General features: G+C 42.9%; 1 protein-coding gene across 2 annotated transcripts in view; it reads left to right on the plus strand.

Annotated features, from left to right (window-relative positions):
• Positions 1-21850, plus strand: part of LOC122565207 (SH2 domain-containing adapter protein F-like) — a 303057-nt gene that overhangs the window by 220410 nt on the left and 60797 nt on the right. For both annotated transcript variants that reach the window (XM_043720948.1, XM_043720949.1), the window contains one exon: positions 20050-20169. In XM_043720948.1, coding sequence (XP_043576883.1) covers positions 20050-20169 — 120 coding nt within the window. The remainder of the gene's footprint in view (positions 1-20049; positions 20170-21850) is intronic.

Raw genomic sequence — 21850 nt, forward strand, 5'->3', positions numbered from 1 at the left:
CTACTTTCTCCCCACCCCCACCCTCCTCTCCCTTATCTCTCCACCCTTCTGGCTCTCTGTCTTTATTCCTGATGAAGGGCTTTTGCCCAAAAGCTCCTCGGATGCTGCCTAAACTGCTGTGCTCTTCCAGCACCACTAATCCAGAAGCTGGTTTCCAGCATCTGCAGTCATTGTTTTTACCATGCTAAATTGCACATAGTGTTCAAGGATGTGCAGGCTAGGTGGGTTAGCCATGGAAAATGTAGGATACAGAGATGGGGTATGGGGGTGGCTTTGGGTGGGATACCCTTCAAAGGGACTCAATGGGCCAAATGGCCTGATAGCACACTGTATGGACTGCAGCAGTTCAAAAAGATAACTTGTCACCACCTTCTTGAGGGCAATTAGGCATGGGCAATAAATGTTGGCCTCGTGAATGAAGGCAGATCTCCTGAATAAGTAAGAAAAACAAAGGACATGAAGAATGATCCAAGTTGAGGGTAATACTGGACAGGTCTGATCCCAAAGTGCATTCTGGGTTGGATAGTCTTTAAGTTTTATTTTGCAATTTGTTTACTGTCGTGTACAATCACTGACGATGTTTGCAAGAGGCTACCAATGTACATTTAACAGAATAACATCACAGTTTATTACACACAAAAGAAAAAGTAAACTAGTTATATTACACTAAGCAAGAAATATTTGAAACAGTCTATTACAAACATCTGAACTCATGATTCAACTCTTTACACTCAGCAAAATCTTACAGGTACTCAATTCAGTGAGGGAAATTCTGTTTCCAGTTTTAAAGTTTCTCGTTCAGTGACATTGCTGTCATTGGTTTCTTTTTGGAAAGTAGTTATTACTCTTCCAGAGACCCTTCAACAAACTGCTAATGCAACTCACTAACTATCTTTTCAATACCCTTCTGTTTCTGGATCTTTTATTCTACTGACAGTAATCTTCCCACCCCTGGAATATGTGAGCTATGTGAGATGGTTAGCAAGGAACTTCTCAATGGTGACAGCAAAAATCACATTTTTCCAACGAAGTGTGGAACAGTGAGACAAGGTTCTTGCTATTGAGTGATGAGAAACCTGTTTGCATGTGGGAGATGATTATTACATTAGCTCACTCCATTGATTTGCAGTTTCCCATTCTTCCAACCGCGGGATAGAAACAAGATGGCTATATTTCCTGATACAAAAGGCAGAATGATACCATGCCAACTCCTACTCTCTTTCTGCTCTTCTGGGCACCCATCAGTCAATAACATGTCAGAGCATCCTTCAGGAGATGTAACTGTCCCCAACACATCATCATCCACCAGGACTTCCAGTTTCCCACCATTAAAGCAGGCTGCCGTTTTCCCTCTGTCTCGCAAGACTGAGAAACTGAAAGGAACCATGCAGAGCAACTGCAGACTGATGACACTTGACTGGGTGTTCGGCTAGTCATTAAAGGTGGTGCCAGTGCCAGGAATCTCTGGAAGCCCCAGCAGTGAGTGGCAGAATACGACAAGCAGGGCACCATAGGGGAATGTTGCATAAGCAATGAGGTGAGAAAAAACCTCGCTAGGACTCACCGAGAGAAACCTTGCATTAAATCCATCTACCAGGCCCGCTGTCAAGGGAAGGCCACCAGCATCGTCAAAGATCCATCCCACCCTAGCAATGTTTTCCTACAGCCTCTACCATCGGGGAGAAGGTACAGAAGCCTGAATACATGCACCACCCGGTTTCAAATCAGTTTCTACCTTACAGTTTTTAGAATACTGAAGGGACTCACAAACTCTTAGCATTCACCTGTACCTGTGTTTTTGCTTTTGCCGCTGTTTGCCTATTATTTACTTATCTATACTACTTGTATTGCTCGCAAGACAGAGCTTTTCACTGTGCCTTGATACACATGACAGTAAATAAATTCAATTCAATTCAAATCTCCAAAATTGACAGAGCTGACTTCTGGTAGAATTCAGTCCGATGCCACTCAAGACCTTTTTTCTGGGTCCTGAACCTTTTGGAGACTGTTGAACAGCACTACCGCTTTAACAGGCCTTGCTTTTCCAAATGTCAATAGATGTGAAGCTGGAAAAGCACAGCAGGTCAGACAGCATCTGTGGAGCAGGAAAGTCAAAGTTTCAGGCCAAGACCCTTCGTCAGCACTCCAAATGCCTTGTTTATGTCTCTGAAAAAAATCTGCACAGTCTTGACCCTCCAGACAATTCCATATTTCTAAAATAATTTGTTTCTGTCTCTGACTCCCTGCCCTGTGCCATAAGAGACCCATTGCTAACGCTTTTATTCTCTTCTAGTCTTGCTTCTAAAGCACTGAACCATTCACCTCAGGTTTTAAAAGTCTACTTTAAATGCATGTAACCAATTTTCCAGACAATCCAATCTCCCTCAGAACTCAAAAATGAAGCCAAATCTATGTCTCTCTTTCATAAAACACAATATCAAAATACAAATTAAACTTTAAACATAGCCTTGTCCATTTTAGAGTTCAAGTTTACAAATAATCAATATCATGAATAAAATCTGAAAGAACTGCAGGTGCTGTAAATCAGAAACAAAAACAGAAATTGCTGGAAAAGCTCAGCAGATCTGTCAGCAACTGTGGAGAGAAATCAGAGTTCAGATTTCGGGTCCTGCGACCCCAAACCTTAACTCTGATTTCTCTCCAGACCTGCTGAGCCTTTCCAATAAATATTATAAACTTGCTTCACAACAGAACAAAATATGCCTGAGGGTTAGATATGATAAATTAATTGTAGGCTTGTCTGGAGCATAAATATTAAACATGCTTGGTGGGACTAAGTGGTGTATTTCTGTGCTGTATATTCAATGAGAGAACGGGGCTGCTTCTATTTCAAGAACCAAGCTCCTTTCACTTTAAGAAAAAGCCTGTGCCTTTTAATGTGAATGTGATTCTCGCAACAATGAAAATGTCACAGCAAATCCTTTCTGCATTGTATTTTAATCTTCTTTCCCCTGAGATCAGACAATAATCGCTTTTAGTATGAGTGATCACATCAAACTATTTATTTGAGCTGTTGTAAGAGTCTGCAAGCATAGAACTTGCTGCAAGCAGACATCTCACAGAATCAAAATTGTTACAGTGCAGCAGGAGGCTGTTCAGCCCATCATGTCTGCACTGGCTCTCTGAGCATTTTGATTCAGTGCCAATCTCCTGCTTTTTGCCTGTAATCATCTGCATTGTTTCTGTTTAAATAATCATCCAATGCATTCTTGCATGCCTTAATCAACCTTGCCTCCTCCACACTTCCATATAATGAATTCCATGAATTCCACTCCCTGTGTAAAAAAAGGATTTATCTGACCTCACATTTACTCCTGTTGCAAAACACTTTAGAGTTGTACTCCCAATTCTGGAGCAGTTTCTCCTCTGAAGGAAGTGGCGTGCAGTTTCATTGCTGCCTGGCACAGTTTGGTACTTTACCCATGTGTAACCTGGGCAGTGACTTTTTGCATATCATCTGACCAACAGGGCTATTGTGCTTAAGTTTGGTTGTGGTCACGTAACACTTACACACAAACACCTTCAAACAGGGGTCGCTTGATTACAATGAAAAATGGAAATGTTGACTGACTTTTTACATCTCTAGTTCAGGATTACAGAGGCTAGTTGTTAATTATTGCAACCCTACAATTGTCCCTCCCAATAATTGGAGAATTAATTTTGTAACTTCTTACAGTCTAGTTCCTCATTTAATTTGTCAACCAATCAGGTTGAATTGGGGAACTAAGGTGACATTGACAAAGTCTTTAAGTCTGTACATTGATTTTTTACTGAATTCCACCATAGCTCTATGAATACTCTGCTCCCTCTGAGTCTGAATATTATGGTTTAAAGTCCCACTCCAGGGTTCGATTTATCACTCCTCAGTGGTGACAAGTTTGGGGGAGAGGGTATTTAAAATCCAACGGTTGGCTTTTTAACCATCAACTTGAATGCCTTGACCCCTGAACTGTTGCACATGTTGTACCAAGAGATCCACCCACCCTTGGACAATATTTCACTGTGCCAATGGGAGACCTGTGCCTTTGTGGGGAAGCTGGGCAGCTTTAGCTATGAGGGTTGGCGTCAGGCCTTAAATAAAAAAGGAACACAGGCCTTCTTTCTTGGGTGCCCTGGGCCTGTCAGTGGCAATTTCCCCAAGATCTTTCAGTTATCCACCTCCTAGCCTCTTATTCCTGAGCCCTCACTATCTGTGCTGAGAATCCCAAATGTGGATGTTGACTGGACTTCTCAATATGGTGGAGCTAATTGTCATTCCAGCAGTGGGCAGTGCTCAATGCTGGCATTGCTCGGACTATAAGCTGCCAACCAATCAGACTAGCCAGAACCTAACAAAGACTGGACTTTCTCCCACATAGGGGCAGATCTCTTGGCCAAAGGCAGTTAGTTCAGCTCCCAGTGTTAAATTGCTATGGGGCAACTATTGGAATCAAGATTAGTGGTGCTGGAAGAGCACAGCAATTCAGGCAGCATCCGAGAGATCTTGCTTTTGCAGGAGAAGATGGAAGGTGCAGGGTCTGATTTGTATTCCACCAGCATTTGAGTGTAACAATCAAAAAACTGAGTCCAGTGTCATTCTGAGTGAGTGTTGCCCAATCAGAGGTGCTGTGTTTTAGACAATACATTAAACTGAAGACCCATTGTCAAAGAATCACAGAATTGTTTTGGTGCAGAGGAGGTCATTCAGCCCAATATGCCTATACCAGTCCCATTGTCTTGTGCTAATCTCTGTCTTTTCCCATATCCCTGCAAACCATTTTGATCCAAATAAGCATTCAATGCCCTCATGTATGTCTCATTCGAACCTGCCTCCACCTCATTTCCAGGTAGTGCATTCCATATTCTTACTATTTGTTGTGTGCAAAAATTTCTCCCATCACCCCTTGCTTTATTTGCACATCACTTTAAATCTCTGCCCTCTTGTTCCTTTCTTTTACAAGCAGAAACGACTCTCATTTTTTTATATGCAGCCCATTCAGGAGTTTGAGAATCTCCAGCAAATCTCCTCTCAACCTTCTTCTTTCCAAGGAGAACAGCCCCTACTTCTTCAATCTATCCTCATAACTGAAGCTTCTCATTCCTGGGCCACATGGTGGTTCAGTGGTTGGCACTGTTGCCACACAAGGACCTAGGTTCAATCCCAGCTTTGGTCAACTGTTTGGGGTTTGCACATTTTCTCATGGGTTTCGTCTGTGTGCTCCAGTTTCTTCCCACAGTCCAAAGATGCAAGTTAGGTGAATTAGCCATGGGAAATGCAGGGTTATGGGGATAAGGTAGGGGGGGTGGGTCTGGATGGGATGCTCTTTGGAGGGTCGGTGTGGACAGTGGACATGATTCAATGTAAGCATTCTTGTAAATTGCTTCCGCAATGTGCCCAGTGTGTTTGCACCTTTTCTCCAATGTGACGTCCTCCACTGTACACAATGCTCCAGCTGAAGTCTAGCAAGGGCCATCTCCCTGCTCTTATCCTCTAAGCCTTTATTAATGAAGTTGAGGACACTGTATGCCATATTAGCTGCTCTCTTTACTTGTCCTGCCACCTTCAATGATCTGTGCACATAAACACCCAGGTCCCTCTGTTCTCGCTCCTCCTTTAGAATTACATCCCGTACTTTATATGACTTCCTTCAAAGGTGGTTGCCGAAGATTCTACAGCACAATTTTGCAGAAGAACTGTTGCGATATCCTCAACATGTCCTGGTCAATATTCATCCCTCAGTCAACATAAACAAAGAGTCTTTCCATTGCTATTTGACGGTGTTTACTCTGAATAAACCAGCAACAGCACAACAGCCACTGCTCTTTCTGCTTCATTCCCTCAAAGGTGTTTCGGCATGAAATCTTTCTTTATTCTTTTTTGAATTAATTAAGTTTATATTTATACAACATGCATAATGTAACAAAATGTTCCAAGGTACTACATATTTGGTCATCAGATCAGAATTTAGGAGTAGAAGGGTATTTGAAAAGATGGCTCAATGGAAGTAGGTTTCGCGGTGGCTAGAGACGTGTTGTGGGAGGGATTGAAACAGGGAGTTCCAGTATATAGATGCAAGATGTCTTAAAGCTCTGCAAGTGATGGTAAAGCAGAAGGGAATGAATACACAGAAAACCTGAGTTGCGAGACAAAGGATTTGAGCAAGGGTGCAGGAAGCCAGCTATTAAAACAGAGTACAATAAAATGCCTTTGGACTTGGAACAAGAAATTATAAGTCTCAATAATTTCCATACCTAAATCACAGAATTAAATGATAAGAAAGGTCCAATAAAATCGGATTCCTTTGGAAATATTGAAGTGCTTTTTGGTTGTTCCCAGAATGTGGATGATGCAAAGGTCACATTTGCTCCTCATTTTTAGTTGTCCTGAGGGCATCAGTCAAGTACTGTACCATGATTAAAGTCACATGAAGGCTGGATCAGATTTGCTGGGCTAGTTCCATTTCACTCAGGCTTTAAAACTTTGTAGAGTTAATGAGAATAAATAACGAGTGAAAAGAGCAGAAATCTAAAGGAAATGAAATTACGGGCCAACAATAAAGACAAGTAGGGATAAAATGGTTTGGATTTCAGGCAATCGGTTAGTCTGGTTAATTTGAATTGATCTACAGGAAGGATGGAGACATTGCCATGTTTATATGATTTACATAAGTTTACTCAGTGACTTTTTGAAAAATCATATCTTCGTTAAATGTACATCCTGACTCGCTAATGCATTATCAGAGCAATTTGCAGAGGAAAATATAAGAGTGATACAATTATTTATCTGTACCTATGCAATGTGAAAAGTGCAGATAAGAGTGAAGTAAGAAAGCTATTAAGTTGGGACAGCAAGCCCAGGAATTGAGGATAGTAATGTAGAACCAACGAGCTGTGAGCAGGCAGAGAGATTAAAAATATATGATAGGATAGTGGCAATAAAGAGTAAGCCACCAGTTGATTTAGATTCCCCATGGTGTATCCGTTTAAATCAGAGACTGTCAGTGAAGTATAACTGTTTATAACATTTCAGCATCCCTCACACAGGCAAACTTCATGGTGGCTTTATAAATCTGGAATTGGTGAAGGGAACATATAGAGGAGAATGAAGGCAGGTTGTCGAGATGACATTTAGTTAAAAATTAAAGGTGGAGAGATTAGGTTGGCTCAGTGGCTCAGTGGTTAGCACTGCTGCCTCACAGCACCAGGGAACCGGGTTCGATTTCAGCCTAGGGTGACTGTCTGTGTGGAGTTTTCACATTCTCCCTTTGTTTGCATGAGTTTCCTCCCATGATTCAAGGATGTGCAAGTTAGGTGAATTGGCCCATGCTAAATTGTCCCATAGTGTCCAGGGATGTGCAGGCAAGGTGGGTAACATTATTAGGGTAGGGGAATGGGTCAGGGTGGAATGATCTTCAGGGGGGTAGGTGTGAACTTGATGGGCTGAATGGCCTGCTTCCACACTGTAGGGATTCCATTCAAAACAGGACTTAGAGGCATAGGAATTGCACGAGAGCTGAACTGATCTTATTTCCCTTTTATCGTCTCCCTTTGTACTGTGCTTCACCTAATAAAATCCGAACAATCGAGGTCTAGCAAATTTCAGTTGTCTCGACATCTAACACACCTTGTGGGAGAGTGCTCCAGATTTGCTCTGCTCTTTCTAAGATTTCCCTTCTAAATGACCTAGCTTTAATTTTAAGTTTTTGCACCTTTGTTCTTCAAATCCCCACCAAATTAGGTAATTTCTCAGTTCAAAACAGTTTTAATAATTTGCGTTTAGGAGCGAATTTCCAAAAGGCAGAGAGGATGTGCCTGTAAATATAACATCTGGTGCTCACCACATTTGCCTTGTCTCAAATGTCTCAGTAGGATGAGACCAAGAACATGAGGCTTACTATTTGTTCTTTAAAATTTAAGAAATTTAACCTTCAATATCTGCACTATGAGACTGTACAGGTTTTAGCAAAGATTAAGGGCTGGTATGTATTATTCATATGGTGAGGGGCATTGTATTGTAAAAATGTAGCTATGCATGAAAAATAAACATGCATTTATGTCAAATGGAAAAAGGCGCATATTGCTGTTGCACTTTTTAAAGTGCCTGTTTCCTCCCTGATGGGAGAACAAGGATGATCTGTCTCCTGAAGTTCAAAAAAAAGGTCCTTAGCAATGCAAGGTTGTTGTGCTAACCACTGAGCCACTGTGCCATCCCTGGTTCCAAGCTGACATGCTACCTCCTCCACCTAGGGATGTTGAGACCAGTTGCAATACCATGACTAATATTCTGGTTGGGATCAGCAACCTCAACTTAGAATAAGAGCCAAACCTGGGTCTTCATGTTCTATGAGGCAGAGTTACTTACTCACCAAACCCACTGAGTAATGAAGAACCCCAAGTTGATATTTTTTAAAACAAGAGAAGCTCAGCCCTTTCTCACATATAGGGGTGATTTTGAAATCTTGGCCAACATTCTTCTATAATCAAAACCATCAGTTGTTTCACTGTAGGACCTTGCTCCTTGCTGATTGACCACTGTATTTGCATACAGACTTAGACTTGAATGTAGGAGAGTTGATCAGTAAGTTCACAGATGACGCAAAAATTGGTGGGATGGTAAGCAATGAGCAGGGTAGCCTTGGATTACTGGAGGATGCAGACACTCTGGTCATATGGGGCTGATCAGTGGCAAATGAAGTTCAATCCAGATAAATGTGAGATGATGCATTTGAGCAGCGTGGCAAAGGGGTACATGATGAATGGCAGGACCTAGGAAGCACCAAGGATCAGAGGGAACTTAATGTGTGTGTACACTAGTCCCTTAAGGTAAAAGGTAATTAAGAAGGCATATGGGATGCTTGCCTTTATTAGCCAAGGCATAGATCTTAGGGGCAAGGGAGTTATGCTGGAGTTTTATAAAACATTGATTAGGCTGCAGCTAAGAGTATTGTCTGCAGTTTTAGAAGCCATAATATAGGAGTGCAGCGATTATGCTGGAGAGGAGATTTACCAGGATGTTCCCTGAGCTGAAGAGTTTGGACAGCTGGGATTGTTTTCCTTCGAGCAGAGGAGATAGAGAGGGGACATGATTGAAAGGGATAAAATTGAGGGGCTGAAATAAGGTAGACAGGAAGAAACCTTGCCCCTCACAGAGGGATTTAAGGTAAGGGCAGAAGGTTTGGAGGAGATGTGAGGAAAAGCTTTTACATCAAGAAGGTAGTAGGAATCTGGAACTCATTGCCAGTGAGGCTGAGGGAGGCAGAAACACTCATAATCTTTAACACGTGCACTTGCGATGCCAAGGCATCCAAGACTATGGGCCAAGTGTTGGAAAATGGGATTAGGTGTCTGCTTTTGACTGGCATGGTTGCGATGGGCCAAAAGGTCTTTTTCTGTGTGTAGATGTCATTAACTATGCCATAATAACAGGGACTACTGTTCAAAAGTGACTGCTTGACTGAAACATGCTTTAGAATGTTCTGAGAATTTCTTTTGCTGTCTCGAAGGTTCTGACTTATGCTACACTTCAAAGATGGCTGACTCGAGTTGGAGCTATCTACCAAATGTACTGAATTTAATGCTGCCTTAAAGGGACGTGCAATTATGCAGTGCCTCATTAAGCCTCTTGGTAGTCACTTTGAAGTAAAATATGGTTGTCTGTCAGGCAAACTCCCACAGCAATGTACAGACAACAATGAAGTGAATAGCCACTTAATCTGGTTTTAGTTGCTGAGGAATATTAATCTCTTCAACTGATACCAAGGGATCTTTTATGTCCAATTTCAGGCAGCACCTGACAGCTCCTGTGAAAAGCAGCACCTCTAGCAGTGCTGTTGAAGAGGAGTTCAAACTCCCAACTCTCTAAGAGAGAGAGCATTGCTGTGGATAAGTTCTGAGCTGCCTTGTTTGGGTACGTATTCCAACATGAAGAATTGGCAGTTTTGTAAGCCTGATATTCCAGGTTCAGTGTGCACCTTTAATGACAGTGTGAAGAGCTGCCAATTGACTTGGACTGCTCCCTTCCTCGTAAGTAGAACCACTGCTGTGTAACTGTGTAAATCAAAACTGATTGCATGCTTACAAACCAGCCTGATCACGCAAAGCACTGTGCCTGCTTGCATATCTTAGCAACGCACATCTGCATGAGTGAGCTGAATATAACTGGGCATTGCTGAGGACTTTGAATGGATTTTCTGAGTCCCCACTTAATGATGACGACCGGCAGAGTTTTATATGTTGAGGCAGTTTAATGGCAGACAGAAAAAAAAATCCCACAGCCAACTCTTGCAATTATTTCCAACTTCTCTTTGCTTATTTCTTCACTCTCGACAGTGCACTCTGCCCATGAGACAATTTTTTTTCCAACATGATTGACAACAATGAGTTAATTTGCCATGGGATTCCTTTTAAAACTGCATGGAGAATAAAGATATTTCTGTCCTTTGTTCTCCATATAAAAGGCCTGCATTTGCACAGTGCCCTTTTTTTAAAGACGCCTGGCAGTGTTTGATGCACATCCTGGTGTTCCTTACCTGGATTGGTTTGGGCAGCAGAAAAATTCCGATGTGAAAGTGGAGATTGCTGGAGAAACCAAACTGGTCTTTGGAGAGATTGACAGAATTAATGGTTCAGGCCTAGTATGTCACTTCTTCAGAAAGGAAAGGAGCTGGAAAATGGCGTTTTCTATGCTGTTAGCAGAGAGGGCAAGAATCAAAAATATTGTGAGGGTGTCCAGAATAAAAGGCAAAGGATGTGATTATGGTATTATAGGAAATATATAGACATGTAAAATGGGTGCAAAGGAAAGTGTACAGAAAATAGGTCCACTCTGCTGAAAGTCAATTAGATACAAACAAGACACAGCTGGGGGAGGGTGGAGTTGTAAGAAATTTTTATTATTATTCATTTGGTGGGGAGGAGGTGCGTTTTGCTGACTGACCCAGCATTTATTGACTGTTCTAATTTCCCTTCCAATGGCTTGCCAGAGCCATTTCAGAGGGCAGTTAATAGAGAACACATTGCTGTGGATCTAGAGTCAGTTGTGGGACAGACCAGATAAAGACATGGTTAGAGACAGAAAAACTGTAGATGCTGGATTCCAAGGTCGACAGGCAGGAGGCTGGAAGAGCACAGCAAGCCAGGCAGCATCAGGGGGTGGCGAAGTCAACGTTTCGGGTGTAACCCTTCTTAAAGATGTCAGCTTTCCTGAGTGAGCCAGATGGATTTTCACGCCAATTGGCAGGGGTCACATAGCTGCTATTAGATTATCTATTAATTCCAGATTTTTATTGAATTCAAATTTCACCATTCGTCCTGTTGGGCTTCAAAGCCAGTTTACCAACTGACATGAAAAATGCAGGACAGAACTCATATTCTGAAACTGTAGAACTCAATATTGCCTCCTAGTGGATGTAAAATGGTTAGCGGAAAATTAGGTTTTTTTCCCCCAGGTTTACTGCAATGGCAAGCAATATCTGGTGGCTGGGCTAACCACTGTCTCCCTGCAACAAGCTAAACTTCCCTCATTTGTCCATTGCAACATAACATACTGTAAGTTCAGTTTTGCAGTCCCTCCCAGGGCCATAGTAACCATTAGATATCGGCTGAGGCAACTTGCCAAAGTCCAATGTTCCCACCATTTGACTTGCTTGAATGCTTATGAATGTGTGAGCCATATATCATTTGGTAACTGTCACTTTTAAGTCACAAGGTTGCAGGTTCAAGTACCATTCCCAGGTTTGATCACAAACCACACTCCACTATGGTACTGAGCATGTGCTGCACTGTCAGAGTTCATGGAAGATGTTAAATAGAGGCATCTGTGTCTGCTTGATGGAGTTACAGATGCCTCTATTTAACAGGGGAACTAATCCTGATGTCCAGGCCACTATTTACTCCTCAATCAAGATCACAAAAGAGATTATCTAGTCAATTATGGGATCTTGTTGTGCATAGTTTGGTTGCCATGGTTCATAAATTACGAATGTGCATTAAAAGTACATAATTGCCTGTGGAGTGCTTTGTGACATGCAGTGGCTATGAAAAGTGCTATGTAAATGCATGTCGTTCTTGCTTCAGTGAAACCATTCTCCCAGTCACTATGACGTTGTGGCCCCTTTTCTCTCCTGCTGTCGTCCAGTGCTGCAGCCACCTCATCCTGGAGATCACGATTGGGCTGTTGCATTTCTGCAGAGAATCTGACAGACAGGTCACCATCAATATTTAAACTCACCTCGACCCAGGAAACTGGAGCAGGATCATTAGGTGGCGGGGAACAATGGTGGTGTCCATTCAATCCCCACAGGAGAAGAAAGTGGAAGATTCCACCAAGCAAGTTATTTGGCTCGTTTCGGAAAACATTTCAGCCTCATTGCACATAGCAAGGTTCTACAAACATCATTGGAATCTGTCCTGCCCCTTCGGTATAAGGCAGTCTAAGAAACATTAGGTGGGAGGGTTGCTGACCCATGGAAGCACTTTTTCAACAAACATCATTGCAATCAGTGGACAGTATGTACACATTTTTGCCACTGGGGTTTGCAAGAGAAATATTGGCTACCTTGGAAACATTGTGCTGTCAGGTGTTTAGCATCCATGCAAGCCTCCAGCACAAGCGTGTTTCTTGGAGCTGGGAACTAAGTGAGTCTATACAAAAGGAAAGCCTTTATGGGCGCCCATAAAGGCTCCGGTTTCCTCCCACAGTCCAAAGATGTGCAGGTCAGGTGAATTGGCCATGCTAAATTGCCCATAGTGTTAGGTGAAGGGGTAAATGTAGGGGTATGGGTGGGTTGCGCTTCGGCGGGTCGGTGTGGATTTGTTGGGCCGAAGGGCCTGTTTCCATACTGTAATGTAATCTAATCTAAAATCTAATCTAATCTAATCTAAAAAATCTAATCTAATCTAAAAAAATCTAACCTAATCTAATCTAAAATCTAAAAATCTAATCTAATCTAAAAACAAATCTAAAAATCAACCAATTGACAATGTGTGAGACAAATGCAGCCACCATCGTTATCACTGCAAGAGCCTGCAGGCAGCAGTGACATGGAGAACCAGTTAATGTGTTTATTGAGGGAAAAGTATTGATTAGATTAGATTACCTACAGTGTGGAAACAGGCCCTTCGGCCCAACAAATCCACACCAACCCTCTGAAGAGTAACCCATCCAGACCTATTCTCTGACCCTGCATTTATCCCTGACTAATGCGTCTAACACTATGGGCAGTTTAGCATGGTTCACCTAACCTGCACATCTTTGGATTGTGGGAGGAAACCAGAGCACCTGGAGGAAACCCACGCAGACATGGGGAGAACGTGCAAACTCCACACAGACAGTCACCCGAGGCCGGAATTGAACCCGGGTCCCTGGCGCTGTGAGGCAGCAGTGCGAACCACTGAGCCACCGTGCTGCCCTCATCAGGACATTTGTGGCTCTGTAGTATAGGATGTTTCATATCCTCCTTAGTAGGTGCAGCAGGCCAGTTGTCATTGTTGAAACAGTGCTTCCATGGGTCAGCAATGCTCCTACCCAATTTTCCTTGACTGCCTTATACCGAAGAGGCAAGAAAGATTCCAATATTAGACAACCCAACTTATATTGTGCCTTCTAAGGAATAGATATGGTCAATAGTGACACTGTATGATGCATATCTTTGTTCTACCTTTCTATTCAAACTAATCCAACTGAAGGGCAAAAGGACTTTTTGAAATGTAGATGTTGCTGTAATGTAAGAAATACAGTAGCTAATTTGTGCGCAGTGAGATCCCACAAAAAGCAAGGAGATAAGCGAGAGGGAGAGCTGATGATGTTTGTGTGGACCTCACCTTCCTGTTGAACTGAGTAGATAACCCTGTAACCAAAGATGGCACACAGATTGACTGTGTAGCCTATATGCTATGTCACCTATTTACAAATATTTAAAGAGGGCAGTTGGTGAAGTCTTTGTCCTCACGGACTCAGCATCACTGCAGACCGGTGCCTCATCTTGCTGTGTGGCAATAGATAACTAGGCCACTGTGAGATTGTCAGAGCAGTGTTGTATCTCGTGACCACCCCTCTCCTCTCCTACTGAGTTTGTCTGAAAGCTATGACTAAGTTGGATCATCAACGTAGGAGATGTTCACTGCAGCTAGCATCAAAGGGACTACAGTGTCTTTGATATTCTACAAATTGCTCAGATAGTTATTGGGGTTTAATGTACTCAATCGTTAACCCCCACAAGCCCAACTGAAAAGTTAATGCTTACTAACCTTAATCCTTGTCTATCCCAAGAGTCCTGCTTCAACATCAGCTCTGAACATCTTACAGTGTGCAGTTGCTTTTAATCCCTCTATAATTGCTACTCACTGGTGCTCTGCCCTTCGCATGGTTCCTGCAACTCAATAATGTATCCCCTTGAGTGGGCACATAGCTGGATTGGCACTTGATATTGGATGAGTGAGTAGCCCCAGCACAATGCGATGTGGGCAGTGGAGCAGATTTTGCCCTCTGGTGTCACCGCATAATGAGGACCTATAAGATCAGAAAAACATAAATGTCACAATGCTCCCAGTAATGCATCAATTCAACACGACTTACATGTGGAAATATTGTTTGATGTGCTGCTGCAGGTCACTGTGCGCCTGTGTTTCAGTAGATAAATGAGTGAGTGAGTCAGTGTCACAAAAATAAAGAGCAAAGCCTTATATTAGCCCTGAGCTGAGCGATGTCTTTGAACTCCTCAGTCCCAATGTCATTTTGTTGAATTACCTCCAGACAAGTGAAACTGCCCCCTCACAGTCTATGAAGAGTAGTTCTGTCCTTTCGTGTCTGTGGTTATTTGTAACTTGTTACATGTGTTCTTCATTTTGTCATTTATCTAAAGAGGGTTGGCATATAAAAGCAGTGACATGCTACTGAGACTATATAAAGCTCTAGTTAGGCCCCATTTAGAATACTGTGTCCAATTCTGGACCCCACACCTCAGGAAGGGGATACTGGCACTGGAGCGTGTCCAGCAGAAATTCACACGGATGACCCCTGGAATGGTAGGCCTAACATGCGATGAACAGCTGAGGATCCTGTGATTGAATTCATTAGAGTTTAGAAGGTTGAGGGGAGATCTAATAGAAACTTACAAGATAATGCCTGGCTTAGAAAGAGTGGACGCTGGAAATTTGTTTCTGTTAGGCGGGGATACTAGGACCTGTGGGCTAAGCTTTAGAATTAGAAGGGGTTAATTTAGAATGGAAATGATGAGACATTTCTTCAGCCAGAGAGTGGTGGGCCTGTGGAATTCATTGCCACAGAGTGCAGTGGAGGCTGGGATGTTAAATGTCTTCAAGGCAGAGATTGATAAATTCTTGATCTCGCAAGGAATTAAGGGCTATGGGGTGATGCGGGTAAGTGGAGTTGAAATGCCCATCAGCCACGATTAAATGGCAGAGTAGACTCGATGGGCCGAATGGCCTTACTTCCACTCCTATGTCTTATGATCTTCACTTGTGTGTAGGTAGGAAAAGAATGGGCATTGGTATGAGGAAGATGAAATGTTTTGTGAATAAAAACAAATGCAAGCCCGCACCGACTTTATGTGCATCTTTGAGTGTGCACTGGCATACCATAGCTCACAGGCAACGGGAAGTGGCAGCACAGGCTAAATTATGCCTCTTGGACTCTGTACCATGCCGACATGGAGCACTGGGAGGCAGCGTTGTAAAGCATGATTACTTGCAACATCATTCGCTTTTCAGAGACCAGTAGTTCCTATACCCAGCCGCTGTCTCAGAGATGTTTCAGGTCCCAGTTCAACTATCAGAATGAAATGCAGAGTGGGAATACATGAAGTCTGGTAATTGGGATCCAAAGGGAAACACAGATGAGAATCTTGGCCAATTAAGGGTGACTCAGTGGTTAGTATTGCTGCCTTACAGCAGCAGAGACCCAGGTTTAATTCCAGCCTCAGGTGATTGTCTGTGTGAAGTTTGCACATTCTCCCCATATCTGCTTGGATTTCCTTCCAATGTCCAAAGATGTGCAGGTTAGGTGGATTGGTCATGGGAAATGTGCTTTTTGGAGTGTTGGTGTGGACTCGATGGGCTAAATGGCCTACTTCCACATTGTAGGGATTCTATGAAATCTGGAGGGTTGTCTCCTGGGCTGGCAGGATGTGGGAGCTGTCGGTGTAGATTGGAGAACCAAGGGGTGCCTCAAGCTGGAGGTGCCCTTTGAAGAATTTTCAAGGTTGAAAGATAAAATCAAGGGCTTCCTTATCCTATAGGAAGGGCCTGCGGCTGCAACTGAACCCCTTTGGCAATCACAGCGCAGGAAACGTTAGTAGAACTCAATAAGGCAACAGTGATTCCCTTGGTTTACCCAGTGAGAGAGCATCACCTCAATTTATTGACAGGACTGAAGGGGGACTGCGAGCCATCTGGAAAATTCCAAATGACTTCAGATCAGTGTCATTAATGGGAAATTGTATTGGGCTTATTGGCTGCTCGCCAGTGATAGCCATCACAGACCATCCACATCCCCTAGGATGCAGTCTCCCTTGAGTCAGTGCAGAGATGAAGCCGAAGATTTGTAAATTAGTAGCAGGAAATTCACAGTAGATTCATCTTCCATGGTAATTGGACAGGTGAAACTGGACTGGCCTTTTCTATTATCTCCACCTCCTTCAGTTTTGTTTTGCCTTCACAGCTTGTAAAAGGCAAGCTGCTCAATACCTCCTGTCACAAGGCAATGTCTTGCTGCAGTTATTTCTACCCTCGGTACCTATATCTCCTGAAGACCATTAGCAGCACTCTCAGAGTTATGGCGCCAGGTAGCTTGCTTCATCACACCCCTTACCAATTGGCCACCCAGCCCCATCTCCTGCCACACCCCCACAGCAAAAGCCAACAATAATTGGCTGATGACCTGATATGGATATTGGAGTGAAGGGTTGCTATAATAATGCTGGAAGATCAGAGACCATCTGACAACTTCAGTCAGACCATTTTATCAATCCTATGTCCGATATTTCAACAATATCAACAACTGAAGGGCATAGGTTTAAGGTGGGAGAGGAAAGACTTAAAAGGGATCTAAGGGACAACTTTTTCAGGATGGTGCATATATGGAATGAACTGCCAGAGAAAGTGGTCGAGGCTGGTACATTTACAACATTTAAAAGGCATCTGGATGGGTATATGAATAGGAAGGGTTGAGAGAGATATGGGCCAAATGCTGGCAAATGGACTAGATTAATTTAGGATATCTGTTTGGCATAGACCAAAGGGTCTATTTCCGTGCTGTACATCTCTATGATTCTAAGGGTAATCTTGGATTCCTGTTATGCAGGAGTGAGGGTAACTCACACAGTAACCACTTATAAATAATAACAGAACAAACAGATTTTGGACCTTGCCCAATCTCCGTTTACATGCCCTACATGTAGGAAAGGCAATAAAATGGCCACCAAGGGCTTGCATACCAGCATGGAGAAGTGGAAATGAAATGGCATAATCAGAATTTCAAATCAAGGTCATGATCTTCCGGCAGTAATCACTCCGATCGCCTCTCTCCGTCCTAGGAAGATGTTGTCTAATTAATTTAGTTCTCTGCATCGTGCTGAAGACCTGGAAGTACAGACAGGTTCATTAATCACTGTTAGCTGTTTTTGACTGATTTGCTAATTAAGGAGATCTTGCCTTTGGAATATATTTAGAACCTGCTAACAGATGTATGTGATCCCATCTTTTGGAAGATGTAATACCGTATTAACTAGCAGATAAGCTGCATTTTAAGGTCAAATAATCCTTTAAATTGAAAAATTAAACTTATTCCCCTATCATTTCTCTGATCAACAATGGCTCTGTGTTTTCGTGCAGAGTGATATCAAAGTTTTCCTCTAAGATCTTCCCCACCTTATTTCCAAACTCAGCTCTACACTGCCCACATATTAAAATTATTGTTTTTGTTTATAATGTACTACCATCATGAGACTTCAATCACCTATCCCCACTCCCTGACTTTTTCACACTCTCTCATTCCCTCATCTCTCCCACTTACAGAATCTCTCAAAAACCGGCTACTCTTTTATGCCTTTACTCACTTTCTTTAATCCCTCTTTCACTTCTGCTTCGGCCGTGACTCTTAAATGCCGAAGCATCCAGGAAGGGTTTACCCTCGTAAAGCAAGCTGTTACTGGAAGTGTGCAATATATTTGTGACTGTCTGTCATTTGTCCTGTCCCACTTCTAAGGGTTGGGCCATAGAAGTCCATTGAATTCATCCATACTTATGGTAAAGTACTGCAGTGATACCCTTCTGCAGCGTGGCCGATCCAGAGACTTGCTCTCTGTCACTGCCTGTTGTCAGGTGCAGCAAGGATTTATGGGCTGAAAGTCAACCTGTTTGGCGATGTGCTAAAAACATCTTTTGTAGCCAAACGTCCTGGAGTGGGACTTGAATCTCAAGCTTCTAACCCAGAGGTCAGGATGCTACCACAGATGAAAGTAATCATAATTCTTCTGTCGGGGGGTTTTAGGATGTTGGGTGGGAATGGACTGTCTTTATAGAGTGTAGCTTACACTCAACAACCTATGTATACTTAAGCACAATAATTGTATGTATTATTTATAGGAAGTGATTTCTAGTTTCAATATCTCTTGCTGTCTCAGGCCTTCACTAGCACAGGTAGCTACTCCCCATTCATTTTGCAACATAGTATTGCCAACAGTTATTTCATCACAGAGTTTATCTTGGCCAAGTCTGATTTTTCTCACGACAAGTGCATACACTAGCTCTTTTCAACAAAGGTCAACCAGCGGCTAGCAAAGTCATGTTTCCCATGCTCAGAGCAGGGTCAGTTGTATCATCTGACCTACAGCCCAGAGATCAACACAGCCCAGGAAAGGATCTGGCATTATCTTGAAGCAGAGACAGTCACACAGTGTATTTACTCACTGAACTTTAATCACTTTAGGATGTGACGGTGGCTCAGTGGTTAGCACTGCTGCCTCACAGCACCACTGAACCAAGTTCAATCCCACCATCAGGCATCTATCTGTGTCGAGTTGCATGTTCTCCCCATGTCCGTGTCAGTCTCCTCCAGGTGTTCCAGTTCCACAGTCCAAAGGTTTGCAGATTAGGGTGGATTGCCGATGCTAAATTGCCTACAGTGTGCAGGCTAGATGGATTAGCCATGGGAGATAGGTGGGTCCAGGTGGATGTTCTTAAGAGGGTCGGTGTGGTCTCGAAGGGTGAAATGGCCTGCTTTCATGCTGTAGGGATTCCTTGACCGTTTGAATGATAACTGAATCAGGCTCAGTCATGTTGCACTCTGCAAAAGGAGTGGTGGCAATTATTGCCAAGGTCCACACATCAGATCAATCACTTGGTTGATAAAACAGAAAGTGACTATGATCATTAGAATTTCAATCTCAACTGAGGCAAGGTATTGTGCAGAGATGGGAGAGGAAGTACTGGAGGACAGGAGGTTTGGCCGTGTTGTTTGAACTGTTTAAAAGGAAGGGAGCAGTCCTTGCAATTACAGAGCCTTTTACAGTCCCTGAATGTTGTAAACCACTTCACACTCAGTGTAATCGCTATTGTAATGTGAGGAATGCAACAGCTAATTTGTGCACAGCAAGGTTCTACAAATGACAATGAGATAAAGGACCAAATAATCTGTTTTCAATGATGTTGGCTGAGGGATAAATCCTGGCTGGGACATCACGGAATTCCCAGTGGGTCATTTACATTGATTTGAAAAGGCAGGTGAATAATGGCCTTGTTCGTACAGTTTTTGACACTCTTGAAAATAAAAGAGAGAAATTATACTCACTGTATCAAACACACTCTCTCTCTATTGTAATGCTGTTACCCACTCTACTGCATTTATCATTTTCCTGCTCACACATTTTTCTTTCTGTGACTGTGCTCATTCTCTCACAGTCACTTCCTTGCTCTTCCTTGAATGGTATCATGCCCAGTCATACTCTGGTTCTGTCTTTCACACTGTCTCTCTCACTTTTGGTATCATAATCTTATTTTTCTCATCTTTCTCTTTCTCTCCCTGTTTATTAGGTGGTACCATGGAGCCATCAGCCGAGCAGATGCTGAGAATTTGCTCATGTTGTGTAAGGAGTGCAGTTACCTAGTGAGAAACAGTGAGACCAGCCGGAATGACTACTCCCTATCATTAAGGTAAGACCTTGATGTACTAGTGCCTTTGGACATGGGGACTTTACAAAATATATCTGCTCGAAGCAACAGTTTTATTTTGGGTTGAAGAACAAATCAGAGCAATCAACTCACCTCCTGTGACATACCAGGACTGAGCTTATACAGAGGATACAGCACAAAAAAGGCTATTTGACCCAACCAGTCCGAGCCAGTCTTTATGCTCCATTCAATTCTCCTCCTTTCTTTCCTCATCTCAATCTACCATCGTAATCCTATTCTCCCTTCTCCCTCATCCGCTTGTCTGGTTTTCCCTTAAATGAGTGAAGACAGATTCTTCATTTTAACCATTCCCTGTGGCACTGAGTTCCATATTCTCACCTCTCTTTGGACAAAGCAGTTTCTTCTAAACTCACCGAAGGATTTCTTGGAATCCATCCATTACATCAATAGCCTAGCCACAGTCATCCCCACAACAGGAAATATTCTCTCTCTATCTGCTTAATCAAAATGTTTTGTAATTTTAAAGATCTTTGTTAGTTCACCCCACTGATGATTCTAAGACCTGACCAATGCTGCCAATCCTTTGTTGATATTGCCACTGTACTGCCACTATATCCTTTTAATAATACGGTAATCAAATTTTCCGTGTGCTAAATATAGTCTAATCCAGGTTCATTACAGGTTTGACTTAACTTGCTAACTTTTCAATTTTATCCCTCAAGATGTAAAGCCTGGTTTGTTGTTTTACTTGTACTTACGGCCTTGTTAACGTGTGGTGCAACTGTTAGTAGTTCTCTCCCGTTCTTTGTCCGCTATACACCCTCTCCTCCTTTTATTCCATTGTATTCCACTCCTTTCCTTTCTTCTCTCCTTTTATCACTTCACTTCCCTCCACGTTCCTCTTCTTTCCTTGTCACTGCCCTCCTAATATCCTCTTCTCTCCAACTCCCCTTCCATTTCAATAAAGAACTTTCAATGTGGTAGATCAGAAACAAAAACAGAAATTGCTGGAAAAGCTCAGCAGGTCTGGCAGCATTTGGGAAGAGAAATCAGGGTTAACGTTTCGGGTCTGATGACCCTTCCTCAGAGCCATTCCTCATCTATCCTTTTTCCTTTTGCTCATTTCCTCCATGCTCCTCTTCTCTCCAGATACTCCCCTCTCTTCCCTCTCCCATCTCTTGTTTCTCCCCCACCTCTCTTCATTCCTTGCCTCTCTTTACGTGTATCTCACCATCTCCCTCCTCAGTTTTGCCCTCCCGTCTCTGAGTGAGCTAGCCCAGTTCTGGAGTTGAGTTCTTTTGTTTTCTTTCACATCTGATCACATTTGTACGCAAACATTTTTCATCATTCTCGACCTGGATGGGGATTTAAGTCAGGTGATGTGGCACACTGTCTGTCTGTCTGAGATTTCACAGCAGCACAAAGACACCGAACGCCTCTGTGCACATCTCTCCAAGAGAAGACTATTTTGGATTCCCTGGCTGACCTCCCCTCCCCCAATCCTCCTTTTATGTTTCCGCTTCGCTGGTTACAAACCTGTCATTTCCCTGATGAGCTCAGCCTGATTTTCTGACACACATGACAGCCTGCCTTAGAATCGCGAGCAGGCCTGCCATCCAGGTTGCTGTGGTGACTGTTAACAAAACGGATGGCCTTTCTGACATGTAGTGCATGCTATCATCTGATAAGGAGATCAACATTG

The sequence above is a fragment of the Chiloscyllium plagiosum genome, chromosome 31 (assembly GCF_004010195.1).
Source record: "Chiloscyllium plagiosum isolate BGI_BamShark_2017 chromosome 31, ASM401019v2, whole genome shotgun sequence".
NCBI lineage: Eukaryota > Metazoa > Chordata > Chondrichthyes > Orectolobiformes > Hemiscylliidae > Chiloscyllium > Chiloscyllium plagiosum.